The sequence below is a fragment of the Camarhynchus parvulus genome, chromosome 6 (assembly GCF_901933205.1).
Source record: "Camarhynchus parvulus chromosome 6, STF_HiC, whole genome shotgun sequence".
Classification (NCBI taxonomy): domain Eukaryota; kingdom Metazoa; phylum Chordata; class Aves; order Passeriformes; family Thraupidae; genus Camarhynchus; species Camarhynchus parvulus.
In genome coordinates this window covers 26,402,866-26,424,023 of record NC_044576.1, presented here as the reverse complement: position 1 = coordinate 26,424,023, position 21,158 = coordinate 26,402,866, and the positions used below count along the sequence as shown (strand labels likewise).

The 21,158-nt window shown below is 35.7% G+C and overlaps 1 protein-coding gene across 4 annotated transcripts in view; it reads right to left on the bottom strand.

Annotated features, from left to right (window-relative positions):
• The window catches only part of VTI1A (vesicle transport through interaction with t-SNAREs 1A), a 258,869-nt gene that overhangs the window by 200,554 nt on the left and 37,157 nt on the right, over window positions 1–21,158 (bottom strand). For 2 of the 4 annotated variants that reach the window (XM_030951465.1, XM_030951467.1), the window contains exons 4-5: window positions 7,630–7,707; window positions 1,287–1,307 (exon numbers count right to left, since the gene is read on the bottom strand). In XM_030951465.1, coding sequence (XP_030807325.1) covers window positions 1,287–1,307; window positions 7,630–7,707 — 99 coding nt within the window. The remainder of the gene's footprint in view (window positions 1–1,286; window positions 1,308–7,629; window positions 7,708–21,158) is intronic. The other 2 variants (XM_030951466.1, XM_030951468.1) reach the window with 1 other exon arrangement.

The following is a 21,158-nucleotide window of genomic DNA, read 5'->3' as shown; positions in this document are numbered from 1 at the left end:
CTGTCATCTGTTTAAATACTGGGACTATTGGGGAGGGGAGCTCAGCAGTGGTGGGAAGGCTTTCATGTGGTTACATGTTTATTTTATTTAATTTTTTTTTGTTAACTCTTTTACTCTGTAGCTTTTACATATTAATATCAGCTCTATGAGAAGAGGGGGAAAATAAAGCATTTGGGGAACTAATGAAGAATCTCTGTACCACAAATACCTACCTGTTTTTAAGAATTCTCTGTAATTGTCCTTAATCTGGTTACTTTACAATTCTTTGTCATCACCATTTCTAAAACTCCCAAATCCTTTCCTGCAGAGTTAAGTATGTATTACTGATACATTACTGGGCACACATGTTCCACAAAGATACCAGACAAATAAGTGATATAAAAATACTTGTGCTTCTAAATATATTTATTCAAATACTTCACTGGTCCAAGCTTTCCACATGAAATCCTTCAGAAATCTGACCTGTAAGTAAACTTGACTTTACTCAGCCCTTCTTTTCAGTGGTTACTAGAAAATAATAAAAAAAAAAATTCAAATACCTGCTTTGCTATAACAGTTAGTAAAAGCAGAGAGTAATTTCAGAAAATATACTGAAATATTTGAGAAACTGACCATTAAAACAGGCTTCTTTCTAAATATTTATGAGTCATTTTATAACTGGAAGAAAGGTATTCTGGAACACTGATCTCTAGTGTTACACCTACAGATCTACAGCACTCACAAATAAATAATAAATATTGATATGTGTGTAGGTCTCTCTACCTCCACTGTATTTTCAGTGGGTGTACAATATCCAGTATAATACATAAGCTATTTAAATACCTCACACCAAACTCAAAACACTAGGAAATACTGTGTAATTTTTAAAATGTTTCAGCAAAGGTTTATACAAAAGCAATGCTTTCACTTTCAATACCAGTGTATAAATGTACTTTCCCTATCAAAGATTTTGTGATGCAAACATGATTATTACTGTACCTGATTTGATCATGGTATTCTTGGAGAGATCAAATAATAGTTTTTTTCCACCCTTCTTTTTCTAGTGCCTTTTAAAAAAAATCCACTATCAAAGAATGTTAATTTCTAAGGATTGATCTAGAGATTCCTATGTAAGTACACAATTATTAGGGAAGAAGAGGCACAACAGTGAATATTTTAAAGCAATGTAATCAATATTTTTGCTTTGTGTAGATTTCCCTGCAACAATGAACAAAAAGATCTACTTCAGATTTAGAAACTCAGCTTTAAAGGGAAAGCTAGACAACAAAAAGCAAGAAAGTACTCACCTCTTCACGTAATTTTATCAACTGCAACATGAATGCACAAAAAAGATAAAAAGGAAAGAAATGGCAGGAAAGAAAGATCAGTTGTGTGACAGGATACAGAATTAACATTGACAATTTATCTGTTTACATGTTTAGCATTTAAAAATCACAGACAAACACATTAAAAGAACCTAAACATAGACTACATGCAGAGTTTTTTGAACGAATAAAGATCACTTTCTCACACTGTCACATTAAACAAAGAGAATAGTGTGAAATTCTCTTTTAAACCACATCTAAGACACCATCATGAAATAAAGGGGAATGACTTCATAGAAGTCTATATTATAAAGAAAAAAACAAGTTTACTATTCCTCTCTTCGAAGATTGTACAGCTGAAGTGGTTTTGTATATACAAGTTTTCAGAATGTTTTCTGTATATTTTAGTTGTGACAACTGATTTCTTATTCTACTAGCAGATCTAACTTATTAATAGATGACTGCATCTTTATAGCATATATTTCAGAATTTCAATTTTTATATACCTGAGTTCTACTGCAACTATATTATTTAATTTTATTATTGAACTTCATACTGAGGGTTTCTGCAGGTAAAAAAAATGAAGCAGCTTAGTTAAATGTCTCAGAACTATGATTTATTGAATAGCATATTTAAAATTAGACAAAGGAATAGGGAACAACATGAAACATATTTCCCTCAGAAAAGACCCATTCCAGGTTCTTGATCCAGACCACTTATATATAGTGTGTGTGTATATATATAAATATATACACATAGGGGGTGTGTGTATGCTTATATAGTATAAACATTTGTATTTATTTATGCTTGTAAATCCACACAATCTAACACAAATAATATTGCTCTGGCAGCTTTACTATAAAAGTAAATAAAACCCCAGCCTGATTATCAAGCTAGGTTGTAATATAGTCGCCTCTTAGAGAGATAGATAAATTATTTGTACTGGAACAAAATGTATAATTACTCACAACAAATATCTGCACAAGAATGGCCCTTTGTTAAAAAATTACAGTTCTCTCACCGATTCCAGTTTGAAATTACAACAGCACCACAATTATCTCAGTTTATGCTGATACTTCACCTACAGTTTCATAACACTAATTTTCAACACATGTGTAAGCTGAGAATGTTTACTACTAATAAAGTCTCACCAGCATGAAGGAAACAAAAGAATCTCCATTATTCTCTATTGTCTCATATGGCTCGTCTAAAACTGAAGGTTTGCCTCACCCCATTACCAAAAGGGGCAAGAGCTCTGATGAGATGTAATTAGGGGGGCTCCTACACCACCCCAAGCTGAACTGGGCCAGCTCTTCTGCATCCAGCTAAAGGAACATTGCTACAATTTGGTATAAAGAAAACCACACTGCTGGGCAAACCAGCGCTTAAATTCAAGTGTTTGGCCTATGATAAATTGGTCTCTTTCTCCAGCTCTTCCCCCCCTTTTTCCCCCAAAAAGGCAAACATTAAGGGTCTTTAGAAAGAGACGATCTGGGAGTTGATCACATAGCTATCTTTTCTTTCTGAGGCCACCATTCTTCAGTTGACTATGATACTTAAAGGGCCAAAGTTTAAAACTACTCTCCCGCAATAGAGCCCGTCCGGGCATGCCACCCTGCTATAATCAATGAGAGTTTTAAAATGCTGCACATTTGCTTTTTCAATAGGTCCCAAACAAAAATGTTCTATCTTGTTTGTGCTGCATGGCTGAATTTAAGCTCTGCATGGGATTTGCAGCTAAGCTAGGTAATGGGAGAGGGTTGGGGTTTTTTTAACATTGGCTGAAAGATATTCATTCAAATTAACAAAAGATGTATTTTTCCCCCATTTAACAATGCTCTTGATGAAAATGTGTTACCTTCACATTTCTGTTTTGAAACATTATTTTTATTATGCTCACTCCTGAACTGTAAACAGCGTTAAGCCGTGCACAGCCACCATTTTAGGTTATGATAATCAGCGTATTTTTGAAACAAAGATTTTTCTTCTTTATTTCTTTTTTGCAATACAGAATTCGATACAAGAGGTAATCTGTTCCTTTGTAGGCTAAAAAAAAAAATCTGGTTTACGCTGGTTTGAACCAGTGGAATCTCTTGTGGCTAAGCCTTCTGCTGTGACTAAAATCAAAACTGCACCACAGAGAGCGAGGGAGCAAGATGGGATGTGTGTGTGTGAGTGTGTGTGTGTGTGTGTGCACGCACGCGTGTGGCCGCGAGGCTCCTCACGTGACCCAAAACTACCGAATTTTTTTTAAAAAGCTGATAACGCCACCGCCGTCTCTGTCCGCATACAGATAACGAATAAATGCTGAACTCTATTAAACGCCCTTTACACATTATCGTGGGTCGAACACACAATTTTCTGAACTTATGATGACAGTCTATTTATTTTGCTATAAACCCTCGGCATGTAACGAACAGATTTGTGTCTGGTAATGATCTGCTCTGCCAGGGCTATATGAAATGATACCGACCTTCTTTAGATCTTGGCGAATTAAATTGACCAACTTCACCCCCTGGTCTGTAGCTGAAGTTTGACACACTTTATGCACAGCAAGCCTAAATCTAATATTATCACAACTTTGTAGTCAGAAATTAAGTAGACACAAAATATTTGTTCACCATGAATCACGTATACAATGTATGGGTATATGGATATGCAGTTTAACCCAATGTGAATTTATTTCAACTTACTAATGAACATAGCTGCAAAAGAGAAAGGAACACTGTTACACCTCAAAAAAGTTGGTAATACTGACCTTCACATAATTTCAGTCGAGAGAAATTTCTGATTTAACACAACGTATACTTCCTCAAAAACATGACTTGCTACATAAAACAGTTCTATTATTATTAAAGTGAAGCTACAACTTTAGGTCGTGTATCACTGCACTGAAAAACTCAAAACTTTCAAGGGATTTGCTAAATGTTGGCGGCCAGGACAACAAACAAGACTTGAAACCAACAGCCTCTTTAAGACCACTCTTGGAAAATAAATAATAACCCAATGCACACAGTAGTTTTTTGGGACTGGGTCTGTAAGGTGGGGCTTTTTTGATGCAAGAAGGGACATTTCTTGATTTTCATCCTCTGAGTGCCTCATATGACTACATTCACTTGATCCAAATTAAGAAGAAATTAACATATGTTAAGCAATTACTTTAGTGAACTCTAGGATCACTAAGAGCACTATATCACTACCTGTCTCATGAAAACAAGCTGCTCTTATTTCAATAGAAACTTTCAATAGCAGAATTATATAATTCTTACAACTTCTTACAGGAAATGCCTATATGCTCTATCTGGCAAAATCAGTTAAATTTTGGTATAACCATTGGAAGGCAACTGTATTCCAAGTTATTCTGGGTGTCATCTACACACAATGGCTGCTACTTTTGGGAGACATGTTGGGAAAATGAAGACAAAAGAAAAATCACCATTACCTATTCTTCAATCTGTTCTTTGTACTTCAATCTTTCTTCCTGAGAAAACAACTGGAAACTTATACCTACCATTCTATTCTTTACAGCTTATAACTTGGCTGTGGTTTGTTATAATTTTACCTTCAAAACTCAACTGAAAAAAGAGAAGCTGAATGAGGAAAGATCCAGATAATTTAGTTTTCCAATAGTGATCTGGTTTTTTTGTAGCTTTTTAATATGGTCACACTAGCCAGCAAGCATTAAGTTCCTTTTGTCTTCTCTCACCACCAAAAACATCATGCAAATGTTTATCACAATGACAAAGACCAACAACTTATATCTCACAACCCTGACTACCCAGGTATTCAATATTCCTATTGGCAGATTTCACCAATTTTTGTGGTTTGGTACAGGAGCAATTCTGAGCTGGCAAGTTTTTTCAACACCTCCTCTGTCAGAAAAGGAATCCTTTCTCTCCTCTTTCACAGTTGGTGACTGAATTGGGGAAAACAAACCCACCATTTTTCAGTTAAACTAATTTAATCTAATCCAAACTGATTGAGAAGTAAAAATCCTACAATATTAGGGTCAGGATCAGTCCACGTACTGATTTATTTCCATGAGACAAAACAAATCCAAGGACTTGAAACATCGTCAAATATTTTACACACCTTTAAGTTATACCTGAGCATCCTTTCATCATTCACTCAAAGTTTCCTACTGATGTAATAATGTATAGGAGTGAAAGCATATTAAACCTGGGTTTACTGAGTTAAACACAACAATATCTCATGTTCAGTGTCTAGTAAGGACCCAAACCTACACTTGATTTTGAAAGCTGCACATTCTAATAAGCTCAATATCAGCTGAAGTTTTTGCACTAACTGCTTGCACCTGTATCTACATATATATAAGTACAGGTATAAATAAAGATATTTAATAAGAAAAAGAGAATATTATATTTATTATTGAAACAACACAATAAATAATATATTTTAAAAATCCTGGCATTCACATATTTAAAAGAAATTAGGTGACTCCTTTATGGTGCTATTTCATTATATTTTTCAAGAAATGAATGAAGAATTTTAAAAGGTACAGAAGTAATAATTTCAAGTTGAGCTATAGAAAAGGATTTTGATTACTTAAAAAACTATACAAGAGTCCATTAGCAGACAAATTTTTCTTCCATTTAAATAGCGGTCATTTGGAAGAAAAAGCCCAAAGTTGACAAATGGTTGAAGGTATCATTTAGCTCCTTGAGATGAGGACAAGTCTCCTTCACCAAGTTTGGAAAAAAGACCATCAGTCACAGCAAGTGCTCACATGAACCAGTTATTTAAACATTCTTTAAAAAGTGAAAATAAAATATTTTATCTTATCCCTACACATAAGATATTCTGTTATAAGTAAAGCTTCTTATCACAATTGCCCTTTTATGTCTGAATTCACACATTTTTTTTCTTGAAATGTAAAAGTAGCAGCACCTTAAGAGAAATAAAATGAGAACCTTAACAGTTTCACAGGACTTCATTTACAATCATGACACACAGACTGTGAAACTCTTCTCCCAGAAATAATCTTCTCCATAAATTCATTATTTAGGTATAAAATCCCCTCTTTATTTTACTCAAATTTTGGAATCTCTCCTTTCTATAATATATAAATATGAAGATTAATGTCCTTTAAATTTAAGTCTTCACATAGATATCAGAGCTGCTATACTCCAGTCTTATGTCTTCAGATAATGTATCCTGTGTCTAATTTCATTCATGTATGAATTAAAGTCTATTACACAGTTTAAAACTTACTGAGCATATCTAAAATACTCTATAAGATTGGGGTTATGGGGTCTGTGTTTTGAAAGTTCTTGTACAAGGTAAGTCTCTAAGTCTTTATTTTTTCTGTCCTTAGTGGAGATGAGCCTATACTGAGCACAGAACATACAAAAAAAATTCAGAACATTCTGAGCCATTTCCTTATTTAATAACACATTTATCAAGTAAACATTTAAATCATTTTTTCTTTCTTTAGCAAAATAATTTGTATTCTATCTGGTCAGAAGAGAAAATATGACCGGTAGGAAAACTTTCAGCTAACTTCCAACTCAAAAAATACAAGACTTGGATAACATAAATTTTAGAAAGAAAAGAAATATTCTCCTTTCAGACAGAGTGTCAAACAAGTTTTATCCCAAAAAGAAATATTAACAGGTGGGTCAAAGTCCCCTGAATAAAGCATTGCCGTCACAGTCTATCAGGATCCTCACTGTAGTATGCAGAACAGCAATACGGGTACAAGATTTTAAAAAAGCCCCAGGATTATCAAGCTTTCATTCATTAAAAGAGGTGGATAGCACTCTGCATCCTAGTACAACATGCAATATGAAAGCATGCTCTTATTAGTACAACTTGTGTTTTTGGTACAAGGAGAGAAAATCTGGTTAAAGAAGGAATCACACAAGGAAACTGAGTGGGATACTGCCTAATTCTGAGAGCGCACTTTCATTTGTTTTGCCTGCCAGTGTTGATTTAATTATACTGCATTATTATCAAAGCTGCATTATGTACTTTTTTATTCCTTTTACATGTGTTTGAGGTGAAGACCTTGGCTTTGTCGGCAAACAGCGTGTTTCAAGTTATTTCTTAAGTACTAAATAATAAAGAAAAGAGAAGAAAAGATTTTTTTTTGAGATAGCAGACAGTGATCACAAGTTAAAGGGTTAAATGTAAGATCTCCAAGAAACATTTTGAAGTTGATTAAGACCCCAGCTTTGCATTAAACAGTATCACTTCCACATGAGTTGTTGCTAATGCTGTTAAGGAGCAGCTTGAGAAGCCCAGTGTGCCAGTGACCTCCTTCACCCTCCAGCCACCCACTAGGGCTTCCTGATTAGCATCCTACCTGGTTCTCTGAGGAATTCCCGTCATCCCCTAGGAGTTCATTCCGCACCTCATCACTGTAGGCGATTCGTGACCTTTTCTGTAAAACAAAAAGAAAAAAGGGTTAGGAAGTAAAGCTCCACAGCCATTGGTATCAAGGCTGATCATCTTAAACCTCGAGAGCCCCCTAATGGATACCTATTTGATTAAAAAAAAAATAAATCTGCAAGTGAAAGTTATTACAAAGTTCTTCAACTGCTGTACCCTAACAAATCTGCATGGCAAAACTATAGTATTTCTAAGACAGTCACACCCTCAACATTGCAGCAACAAAAGCAGCTTCTGTGAAGCTTGAGATATGTAACATGTGAGGCAATATACACTAATAGCAGAAGCATTGAAAAAATGCCAGTGCAGGAACCAAACACATTTTTCTGAAGAACACTTGCTAGCAGGTCAAAGAACACAACCTAACAGCAATGGCAGCAACGCCATGAGACAGGAAAGGAAGACCGAATTTTTCTCATATGAAAAAAAAACAAAAACCAAACCTGAACAACACACATGTGATGTATCTGATTCAATTTAAAGATGTAGAAAATTAACAAGCATTTTCTATGCTGCTAAGGCTGCTGGGAAAGGATCAGAAATTAAAGGGCAAAAGAAAGGAGAGAAAATAAAACCACAAGGAAACATTGATTTTCAGCAGTTCTTGGAAACACGACAAAACTGACACAGTCATCCATGGGATTGTTATGACAGATAGGATATTAAGTAAATTCACAGCTTATGAGCACCAGATTTGCTCTTGAACTGATAATTATGTTGATTCTAAACTAGATCAAGTGCCAAGCACTGGAAAGCAAATGTGTGATGATTAGCAAGGCAGCACAGGATTCCACAGAGCAATAGGGAAGGCCACAATGAGAACATCAGCCCAGTTTTCAATTTCCCTATTAGCCAAATAACAGGCTACTACTCAGTTAATATTCCCACACTTACCATTAAAGGAGGGAATTGAATTTTGAAAATATTGTCTAATTTTTTTTTCTTTTTGAGAGTAGTTATGGTAATTTTTACACCTCATCAGGGAAAGAAACCCAAGAGTAACAAAAACTAAGCTGTAGGGCCTTCCTTTATTGATGGAGGCTTCCCTCACACACCTGCATAATAGTGACTACCAGTAGGAACTCAGAAAAAATTAATCCCTCTTCAAACCTTCCCTGCTTGGGCCATCATGCCACAACTTGTGCTTGGGACTGAGGCACAGGAAAAGAATGCTAGAAATTATACTGAGCACAGGGCAATTCATCACCTTAGTAACAAAGAGGTTTGGAAGTAGGTCACTCTGTGCAAGGGACCTAGCAGCAAAGTAAGCCTTGTATGGGTCACCTCAGAGCAAAACATTTTAGCTATTTATGCTGGGTAGCTCCCCTTTATTACCATCACAATCACTACAATGTTTACACATTTGTGATTCACTTGCCATCAGATCCTAAAGCTACAGATCTAAGTAGGAAGGACAAAGCCCTGGACCACGGACCCAAGGCAAGAGGTGAATTGTACCAAATCTTTTGGAGATCTCAGCTGTCACAGTTTCATACTAACCAAGCTAAAGTAGTCTACAGCATTAAAGGAAATGAGAACCTTTAAACAGGCTGTGGTATCAGAGCTGCCTGTTTAAATTATTCATTTCATCACTATGGGGGACTAAAACACTCCACAGTATGCAAGAATATCATATGGAGATAGGTTTTGTTTTTCTCTTTTCTCACCAAAAAGCCAACAAATTGGCATAGATTGCTCAATTACATTATTTTCCTATTTTCATTTTATACACATCAAACAAGGAAGGAAATTACAAATATATAACAATAAATATCTAATCATATTTTCTGATTAAGATTCAATCTTAGGACCTTATTTGAGGTCTAGTAGTTCAACTGTACAGTTCCTCCCAATTTCACAAAATGACTCAGCTCCATTGATCCTGTTAGTGTTGAACATATTTATCATTATTAGACTGAGATGAGGAGCATGATGCTTCATGGGCTTGTTCTCTAGTGAACAAGCTTCCTAATAATATGTAGGGACTGAAACAGTCCTTGATTACACATCATTTATTTGAAAGATATAACTGGATGATATTCTTGTTCTTAAGAGCCTGCATGGGAGAAAGGAAAAAGAATATACTTCACGGGAAAGAAATTAATGTTAATAGCAATACAATTTTTAGAGGCCCTTTATAATCCTTTATTATCATCGCCAGTGAACTTAATAAATATATTTGTATCATTGTTCTTTGATTGTAATAATCTGTCAGGATCTGAAAATCAGAAATTTTATTAAAAGAAATAATGCTTTGGCTACAATTAGGTAGAACTCTTTGCCATAATCAATAAATAATTTGATACTACTTTTGATCACAGTTCCTCTACCAAATGAATCAATAATATAAAAGGAAAGGTCTTTGAACTAAAGTGTTCATTTATTCTTTCAGGATTTGTCCAAAATATCAATATCTTGAAACACTGTTCTTATTTTTATTAAAGTATTATTGGTTAACATTTTTAAGTGTGGCTATCAAGATTAGTTCAGCTTGTCTGAACTCAATAATTACATCTTTTTATTATTTTTTTTTATTTCATACCTTCAGCTGTTTATAAATATATATATTTTAGCCAATGCAAGAATGATAGTTTGAGCTGGAAATGTCACACACTCTGCTACATTTTGAAGGAACCCAATTCATAATGCATTTTATAAATAGTTAATGACTTCTATACATAAGCTAACCAGGCAAATCAAGAAATTGTCAACATTTTTAGTCTTAGTTGTCAGTTACCTCTGTCTACTGGTACTTTATATGTATGTTTCTAGAAAAGACAGAAGCTTTACAGAGTTTGTAATCCAAGGCATTTCTGGGCAGCTCAATATAGGTTTAAGAGGTTCTGTGTGCAGTTTTTTGTTTGCAAAGCTCTGTCACATATAGAAGTTTTCCTTATATTTTATATTTTCTTGTATATACCTAGACAAAAAGTCTAAGCACACAAGTGATTTTGCTCAGTGAATGAGTTTGCAGTTGAGCATAGCATGTCCCCAAACACAGACACACAAAAAGGGTTAAGCTACTTTCTGCAAGAACTTCAGCACTCAGAAAGTTTCAGGGGCTGTTTTAAATGTACTACAGTACCCAGACCTTCTGACAAGGAAGAATTTCTGATTCCAGGCAGATCTCTCTTGGTTTATGAACTGGATTTTTGCATACTGATTGGGTGATTTCCTTAAAGCCCTGTTCAAACAGATACACTTGCTCAGTTCTGTCTGGCAATTTGGCTTTAAACAATCTGTCTACTTGACCCAAGCCTTAACATTTCCCAATAGAACTGAATGTGTTCATAGGCAAGCCCAGCTAAATTAGAATTGAAATGAATTAACTCAGCTTAAACTAATTAAGATCTGTGATCTGCAGCACCACCCCCCTGTATGATTCTACATGTGAAGCAGGGTACACGTAACCAGACTGTAAGAATTCTGCTGTACCACTAATCTGAGCATACCAATGAAGTTCTTCTATTACTAAAGCATATGAGAAGTTAATTTCCATGGCCTACACATGGCAAAGCAATTGCTTAAATTGCCTCACCTGGGAATTTAATACAATGTTATCATCAGACCAGCCACACTGTAAATAGATTTATAATGCTTTCCATGTGCTAGGCTAGGTTGCATATGAATTAAGTAATGATCTGGTATTACAATACAATCAGCTAGTTCCCACACCTGGCAGACAGGATATTTTGCTAAATTACTACCTATACAGATACATCACAACATAAAAACAGAGAAGGTAATGGGAAGAGAAACAATCTACATGGTGTATGACCGAATTTTACACGGTAACCAAATAAGATGTAGATAGAAAGAGGTATCCAAAATAATCTATTTCCAACATCTGCACAACAGAACACATACTTATTCATTTCTATTCAATTTTGGCCTAATTTTCCGCATTCTATACTTTAATTACCATCCACATTCTGAAATGTTCCCATTAGTGAAGGCCAGAACTAGCCAGTGCCCCCTCACTCCAATGCACTTCCAGCAATCAGCCAAATAATTGATATAAAGTATTGCACATTTTCATACATGAACTAAAGAATAGCTTTCCCCCTCCTAAATGCTAAGCAGCCCCCAAACAGATGAGCAAATGTAGGTGCATTTCAGACAAAAGACCCAGCAGATCCTTTTATCCCAACCTTTCAGTTTTTCAGGCTCAATGTTTTAAGAACAGATTAAACAGATTTTTCTGGTGGAATATGTGCAAACAACAAAAAGGCTTATTTATCCACAAACATCTGTTTTCATACAAAATCTATTAGAATTTCCAAGTATACATAAATGTTTTTAAAAATCTCCAGCTACCTGTTTCACAGTTTGGCCCTGCTCTAAATGTAAATAAATACTTGAGATTAACATAACCAGAAATAATTTGTGGGAATATATCAGATTTCATTTTGTGTTCTTTGACAGTGGTCACTTCTGCCATTTGCTAAAAGCAGGGTGAAAAAAGTGACCTGATCCCCAAATGGACAGCTAAATACTGCAGAATATACTCTTTCATCTCTGCCTTTTGGAATAGGTATACAAGTATTTTTTGCTGAGCACAAATGGAAAAGATACAGTTCAACAAATTTAGAGGAAAAGTGGCCCTATTTAATAGTCTTAAAGTTTATATTGAAACAGAAACCCAAACTGATTTCTTAGCAAATAAGAAATATTGGAATTTCTTTTCTATTTGAAAAATCATGTTCAAACTTCAGTTTTCAAAACTTATACTTAATTTTGATTTTCAAAACGATATTTCTCTGTACAGGTCATCAAGGAACAACAAACTAGACACTTCAGACTGCAATTCCAAAGGGGTTTCCTGTTCCTGAGTGCTGAGTTTTTAGCAATTGGGCGCATGAAGCAGGAAAATTGTGCTAATATACAACCTGATCCAATGCGGGACTTCCAAGCATTTCCTTAAGAAAACTGAGAAAAAAAAAACCCCAAATGAATACATTCCTGTCCAAAAGTAAATAAAAACTATTCCACGAATCCACTGAAACTTCTGATTGAAAGAATCAATTTAACAGTACATGTCAGCTGGCAAAAGTCAATGTCTCAGCCACCCCCAGTGCTGCCTCCCTCGCTGCACACGCAGAGAAGAGGCTGCAGGCAACTCTGAAAGAGAAACAACTCAAACCCCGTGTTCTGCCACTCTGCCAAATGTCAGCAGCTTCCTGCAACAGCACTGAGAAATCAGACTTCAAGTGCTAATGTGAAATTAATGCAGAGATACTATCATCCATCTTAAATAGATGTCACAGGTCCATAAATCTTCTTTTCAATAATCCTCATCAAACACACTTTTAGTTTCATTATGGGGTGAGGGCAGGGAGGAAGGTCAAGCAAACCCCCATGAGGACACATTTTGTTTTGGTGATGGTGAAAAATGCGGCTTCTGCCCACAAAACTACTTCCACCTCAAACTCATGAGGATCATGTATGTCACCAACGAGGCAGATGCTTAAACTGCTATATTGCACCTGCTGTGGGTAGGGAAGGAAACAGGCGACCTGAGAGAGAACTGAAATTCACTGTTTCTGTGAATTTATGGAGTAACAGGGGACGGTTCCTATCATGAGAAAGACAGTTCTATTTAGAAAAGCAGCTTTTATTTACCTGAACTCAAACTTGTAAAATTAACAACCCAGAAATGGAATGATTTTTCAAAATTCAAAAGGTTGGAACTAACTTCACCTCTGCCTCATTCTGTTTTTAGAGAATGATCAAATATTCACTATGATCACTATGGAAATCTATGGAAACATCTAAAGAAACCTAATATAATGCAGTACAACAGTTATAAATCCAAGCACAGAAAATTTCAGGTGAGTACTGCTTGGGCTTAAATAGTACTCTCCAAACATAAAAAGGAACAACTCCCCTTAGCCTGGCATGTAAATCAATTTTATTTTTCTTTTTATTATAACCACTCATTTTTGCTTGTTTGAATTACCACATACTAATTCCAAACCTTGGTCCCTCCATATACAGTATTTTATTCTTTCATCAGAATTTAGTTTCTCCAAGGTGCCTGCAGTTCTAGGCTGTTCTGCACAGCAGTATGCCAGCCTTTTTACTCATATGCCATAATCTCAAAATGTGCCAGGCATCAGCTGCTGCAGGAAGGAAGACTGGGTATATCTGCAAATTTAACTGTAACATCTCTGTAGGCCAACAGTGATGCATGACCTCTGCACTGCTGACTTGCAGTTATTCCACTGTCCACTGTTACCCACAGCTCACAGCCTGTTCCTGTAATGTGCTTTTCAGTACTCTAATTTCAGTATTTCATCCAACCCCCTTCTATGGATTCCTTCAAATGACCATTATTAAACTATCTTCTTTCATTACAAAGCCCATCTTTTCACATCTACTTAGCTGGCTGAGTTAACCAACTTCTCTATTCAGTCACTGGAAATTCCTTTAAATTGTGCATGAGATCACATAAATTCATTCCTTCTCAGATCCACCTTCCTGAAAAGCCTGTTGCTTCCTTGTAACCACCCTGTGCATGGTCAAAGACCAGTCTGATAATTTAGATTGTTGAATTAAAAGTTGGTTGTTGTGTCTTTTGCTTTGATACATATAGCACACATATATTGGCTAATTTGCTGACAAAGGTTTTGCAACTTGCAGACCCTTTTTACTATGGCCATTTCTGTCATCAGTGCTGGAATAAAAGGCAAGAGCAAGGCTGGAGAGGGGGGAGCACCCTCTCTTCCCAGCTCAGACAACAGTTTAAAATAAAGACACCTCAGGTGAAAGACCACACCTGATGCAGGTTCAAAGTAATCTACACACTGACAATAATTTGGGTGTAGAGGGTTTAAGTGGGATAAACCTATGCTATTTAGAGCATAGGTTCACAATTGGTCTTGAAGTGAAAAAGGACATGTCCAGACTGTGGCCTCAAAAAAACCCATCTGTATGCAAAGAATAGGAACAGCCAAAAATCAAGTATTCTTGATAGATAAATTAATCCATAATTCATGTTCAGGCTAACCTGCAGAAATATTTAAGGATATCAATATGATCACTTAATTCATTTACTGTGTCAAATCTGGGAAGACTCTCACCCCTAAAACAGACTTTCAAAGTCACATGAGGCATTGGAAGTCAGTCACTAATATCATACAGGCTGCTGTTTTTCTACAGAAGTCTCTGTGAGATCTGAATAACTTCCATTTCAAGATCAGCTGAACTAGGCTACAAAAATAAGCTTATTTTGAGAATGGTCTAACTACAGCAGGTTTTTGAAATATAATATATACATGCAAGAATTACAAGTTTCTCTGCAAAACTACCTTTTAGGGAAAATTGTTAAAGATAATGGTGGAACGGAGAACTCCTAGTGCCTTTTAAAAGCACACTACAAAGCTTATGTTTCCTTTATGAAATTTTTATTGGTTATCTCAACTCATCTCCTTGCTGTAATGACCTAAGCCATATATTTCAGTGGTTTCTTTAATGACTATGTGTTTGGTTTTGTGCCTTTTAAAATAAAGTCTATTTTACCACCCAGCTTCATTTATCCAACTAATGCTATTTAGAGGGCAAGAAGCAGCTACACATTGCGATCATGTACTTCAGACTGTTTTGTGGTCCAAAGACTTTATGCTGTGTGGTAGTGTGTAATTAACACAAATGTTTTCTAAACCTTGGAGATGGAAGATAAACTCCAGTGTGTTGGACCAACAGGCAGATGAACTGAGAAAATAAAAATATGGAGCCATTTTCCTCCAAGGGAGGAAGTTTAATAAGAATGCCAACTTTTAAAGAGTGCTCCCAGAGACACTAAAGCAGGGAGGAAAAAAATCTTAAGGAGGCTCAAGATTTTCTAACTAATTAGTTCACACTAATTAGCTCATGGTGAAGGTTGATAAACATCTCAGATAAACCAAAAAATAAAATGTTCATTAAAATACCTTTGTTTCAGCCAGTATCTCCATCTGGAGCCCAGGTTCCCATTGCTAACAGTAACAAGACACCTGCTGGTACATTCCACCAGCTCCTTCCTTTCCCAGAAAAAAAGCATCCGAGTTTCACTTCTTTCCTCTTAATTGCCTTTTTCAGTCTCTACCTAACTGTAAATGAAAACCTGTATTTGGGCTGAACCAGTTGCCATTTTTGAACACTACCATCATCTTTTTCAGCTCTCCCACTCCCCGGATTTCTAACAGTAGGCAAAGCCCAGGAAAGATGGTATTTTTTAGCCTCCCCAATTAAAAGTACAATTTTGCTACAGATCTCAGTTCTCTTAATAAATTATACGTTTTGTCCACTGTGAACTCCAAGTGTAAAAGCCAAAGTGAAACCATAAAGACAGATCTCATTTTGGACATCCAGAATGAGGACAGGGAGAACGAGATGTTTCTAAGGCAGCTGAATTGTCCCACCTCCATTTGTGCTACTCTGATAGGATCTATTTTAAATCAAAGAAACTTAAGCAAACCTTTCCAAAAATACTTTCTAGTCCACAAAAATCTATTTTTAGACACTGTCCTTTTTTTACTGAACACACACACTCTCTCTCAGCAGCATCTTTCCAGTCGTATAGCAATATATGTTTAATTTCTGAAAATAATACACAGAATAAAAAATTTTCAGTTGACCCCTAAGAATATTAATCACAATGTGAAGAATCCTGTTCCATAAGAGTAGCATATGATAATTTCTGACCCCACCATTAAATAATAATAAAATAATCCTTGATGCAAAGAACAATTAAATAGACACATCGTGTAATTATGGTGGTTTGCATACAAATCCACCCACAAGGTACTCATTCTGTGTACTCCACTGCAAACACTGAACTATAAGCAAATTAGCTCAAATTATTGATTAATGAAAAGGGAAATTAAAAAATACTTTGTGTATAACACGGCCCTATCAAAACTAATTTCTGGATCTTGCTTTTCATGCTTCCTGAATTTATTATTTTTGCACTGACGTGATTTAGCTGAGACTCCTTTCCTTCCTTCTAGAACATATGTACTTGCAGACAGACATGTTGCCTTGCTTGAAAAAGATAAAAATTGTCTGAGTTTAGTAATTTTAGTAGTTAAGTGGCCACAATTTGGCTTTGAAGTTTGCAGCAGATTGATGGGGGAGTAAATCTGTACTTTCACTGCTCCCCACCAGGCACTACTGGGACAGCACCAGTTGTTTCATGCTGTGTTAAATCAATAGCTAATATGGTAAAATACTAACCTGATGTTCAGACATGGCATTTTCTAGTTTTATCACAAGCTGATGATGAGCAGTTCTTGCTTTGCACTACCTGAGATAAAAGTCAGTAACTAATCCACTACCTCTAATTTATTGAAAATCCACTACCTCTAATTTATCAACCCAAAGTCCTTCTCCTTTTTATACTGCCTCTCCATTTTTCAGTCTCCCCATTCAGTGAAAATACTTGTTAAAATATTCATTCAAGTGGATGAAAAAATATTATTATAATACACATAGCTATATGAAAAATAACCATACCAACCCATTCCCTACTTTGTTTATTTCTTTAGAGCTCAAGTCTTAAGCCTAATAATACAGTGTATGGGAAAGGCAGTATACTTACAGAAAATATTGATATTTACATATATTTGGTATTTAAAGTGTCTCTCTGATAGACAAGCTTCATCTAACTTGTTGATTTTTCCTGTTACCTGCGGCATAGTCAGGAATTCTGACTCCAAGTGGACCAGCATACCACACAAAGAATAATGAGCAGCACCAACACTGGCAGTAGCTCATTTCACACTAAATACTGATGTCCAAACTCTAAAAATTCACTGAGTATTTCTGTTTTGTCCTTGTTACTATGTTGTCACCAACAATGCTTACACATTTCTATTGATCTTGTTTATAGCTGCCTAGATTTTCACTGTCAAGACAATGTAGTGTGAACCTTAAGGAAAGTCTCACTTGATGTATGACTGCATAAAGGCTGTTATCACAGTCAAAGCTTCAATTAGTCCAGAACTTGTACTGCCTCCTATAGTGGCCATTAATGGATAATAAGGAGAAATCTTAAGAAACAGAGCAAGGATGGAATTATTTTCATTTCAGTAAATGCCGCTTGTTTCTGTTGATCAGCAGTTCAGGGAGTTTGAGATACATCTAAGAGCTTCACACTTAATAATAAACCTTGGTGGTTACTGCTTAAATAATACTTCTTTTATTTAAATAGCAATTGAAGAGTGGCATTCATGCACAAAAAGAAAGATGTTCAGATCTCAGTATTAGGACAAAGATTAAATTCAAAAGTTATCTTACTTTTCACTTGAAAAAACTTGAGTGAAATTCCAAACAAAGAAGTTAACAATTAAAGTAATCAAAAGCAATTAATTTGTACCACAGAGTGCTGTAACATCTCTTCCATGAAGCACATTTTGGTAATAAGAATTTAATCCTGAGGATCTCATCTTTACATGGTGAATTCCAGAATAAGACAAAGATTACCTAATGAATTACTTCCCAATTTCAGCTCATACAAGTTAGTTGCTCTCCCAATCTCCTAACAAGCTATGGCAAATATTCAAATTATTCATATTAGAAAAATAGAACTATACTCTACAGTCATATTATATTTCTGCTCAGTTCCTTTGAAGTGCAAGAAAGGCCCAGTACCATTTGACCAAACATCTGTCCCTCCACCCCAGCAGCTGTTCTTGCATGGCACAGTGTAGAAACTTCTGGTATAACAAAGCTGTTAGCATCAAACACAGATGATCTGATACAAAGCCAAACAAAGTTTGATAGCATATGGCAAACATAATAGTTTCAACACCAACTCATGAACTCGACATGCAAAACCAACGTGGAAAGAATATAAGGAACTAAAGGGAAAAAAAATCCCATTGTGTAGCACATATCTGGGTTTGATTTCTGAGTATTCAAGGACAAACTCAAATTTATGCAATAATCTCAGTTTAAAATTTCATTACCACTGTCCACTGCTACTATGAGCAGCTCTATGGTTCTACAGGACGATGACAACCTTTATCACAGGATCACAACAGATTTCAAAGATTTCTGAAGTAGTGGCCTCACATAAAAGGTTTAGAACATTGTTGGGTGACAGCTAATACATTTTTCCCTTAAAACAAGATGTATATACCTGATAATACAGGATCCTGCAGTAAATCACAAGACTGATACTTGAGCATTAACTCCAAAACATAAGTGATTCCACAGTTAAGCAGGAAAATGGGAAGCATAGTTGCACACAGCTGACTAGAGGTATATTTTTATTTAAGGATGAAAAGCTATTATTGCACCTTAAAAGGTATTCTATCAGAAAGTGTTTGCTAGGCCATTGGGATTCCTAGTTTGTATTTCACTTTTTGGATCTAAACACCTCATCAAAAAGAGGATATTTCAGTTATTTGTTACATCCTGAAAGAATCGTTGCAGGCAATCAATAGGAGCCAGTATGTGTTTTCCTAAACAGTATTTCCATAGATGGCCACTAAAACTGACACATTTGTTTGTGTCACTCTAGGAAAAACAGTCGAGACCTCATGACTGGATTTCCTCCCCCAGTGTATTATGGATCAACTTTGACTAAACAGATAAAACCACAAAAGCACAGAAATCACCACAAAGCCACAAACCAGATCCATGGAATAATTTATTTAACACTATCTGTTAAAGGGGAGAAGCACTCTAAGACTTTCCCAATCACCCCAATTTCATATAGAGTCATCCCTGGTGTCAGAGTCCTGTTTTTCTCAGGGGCTGGATAGTCCCCATGGTTATTAAGAAGAAACTACCAGTCCACTATCTCAAAGAGAAAGGTGCACATACATATTTCTCCTTTGTCTGTTTGATTTACAGACCTGACGAATATGGATTACCTCTGTTATCTGCACAAACAAGCTCTACTAGAATCTTGGCATTCAGTCAACTTTTATCTTGGGGACCCCAAATTGTACTGTTAGGCAACACAGAGCACCTATCTCGACTGAATTGTCACACAAATAGATTTTTGTCAGATGTTCAATTTGTATTGGGGAGCATGCCAGCAAAAACAAAAGTCAGCAATTTAAAACAACAAACCAGCCCCTGTGCTGACAGGAACAAATTACTATATTCCAAATGAATAAGAATTACTGTAGATCACAGATCCTCAGTGTGAGCACTACACAAAGGGTGGAAAAATGTTCCTCAAATTAATTCTTTCTGGTAACTCCGTGCTCTGAAACAAAAAGAGGCTGAGTACAAATAAAATACAGCGCAAAATAATACAAATAAGTTTAAAAAAGCACATAAAGAGGTACAATCAAAGAGGAATTAATTATTTAACAACTGGTAGTGCAAAGACAGGAGATGAGCAAAGACTCATTAGAGTTCAAAACTAAACTTTTGCAGTTGGTCAAACGGTGCAGCAGTGTGTTGTACTTCTAACAACTGCCAGATCTGCTTTCGAGGCAATGACCTTACAGAGCTGAGTGCCCCGCGAGGTGATGCATGCATCTTTTCGGGCAAAGATAGAAGTAGCTGCAAAAACACAATACATTTTGTTAGCCCACCCTAGGAGCAAAACTTATTTCTGTTCTTCCACAAACCACACAGAAGGTCTAGCACTATCTTTTCAAAGAAATCTTCTGATCACTCTGTAATTATTCCTTTTCGAGTGACCCCATTCCATAACACACCATTTATGAAAAGACCTTGAAAACACTTTCCCTCTGAAACTTGGTAGTACACTACACAGACCTTAGCATTTGAACTAGGAATTATTTTTCTTTTATGGATTATAGCATTTTAAAAAAAAAGAAGCCTTCATCTACAAGTTAATTGGAATGAAATTTGTCTAAATTTTTTCTGTTTCTTTTTCTGCTGTTTGCAACATTTTGGGGGGTTTCTTTTGGGTTTTTAACTCTGTTGAAAAACTCAGCATGTTCACTCATAGTCTATCTCCTACCCTGACAAATAAAATGATTTCCAGTCTTGTCTTTGTGACTGTAATTTCTTACCTTAGAAATTATGATGCCAAAAAAGCAATGTGAAATAATAATGTAACATTGAGCACTGGTAGGCATAAAATTATATAGAAATCCCACCACCCTAATGAAAAAAAAATACCACCAATAACTACCCTGAGAAAAAGTGTGTACAAAATCAAGTAAAAGTAAAGAAATATTTATCTTCTTGAAAGTCATCTCCTGGAAAAATTTATAAAAAATGCCTGCATAATGCACTTTTAGCAAAAAAATAATATTAGAAAAATAAAGCTGCAAGCAGAAAAATATTTTAATTTAATTTCTGTTGGATCATTCCATTATCTGTACAGTGTATACAATGATTTTGAAACTACAGGGAAACCACCTATTTCCATCATTTTAAGACATTCCAGAGAAACTTTACACAGAACCAGCACAAAAAAGTGAGCAGTGGAACAATAAATAGATATAATCCAGCCTCTAGCTTAATAAA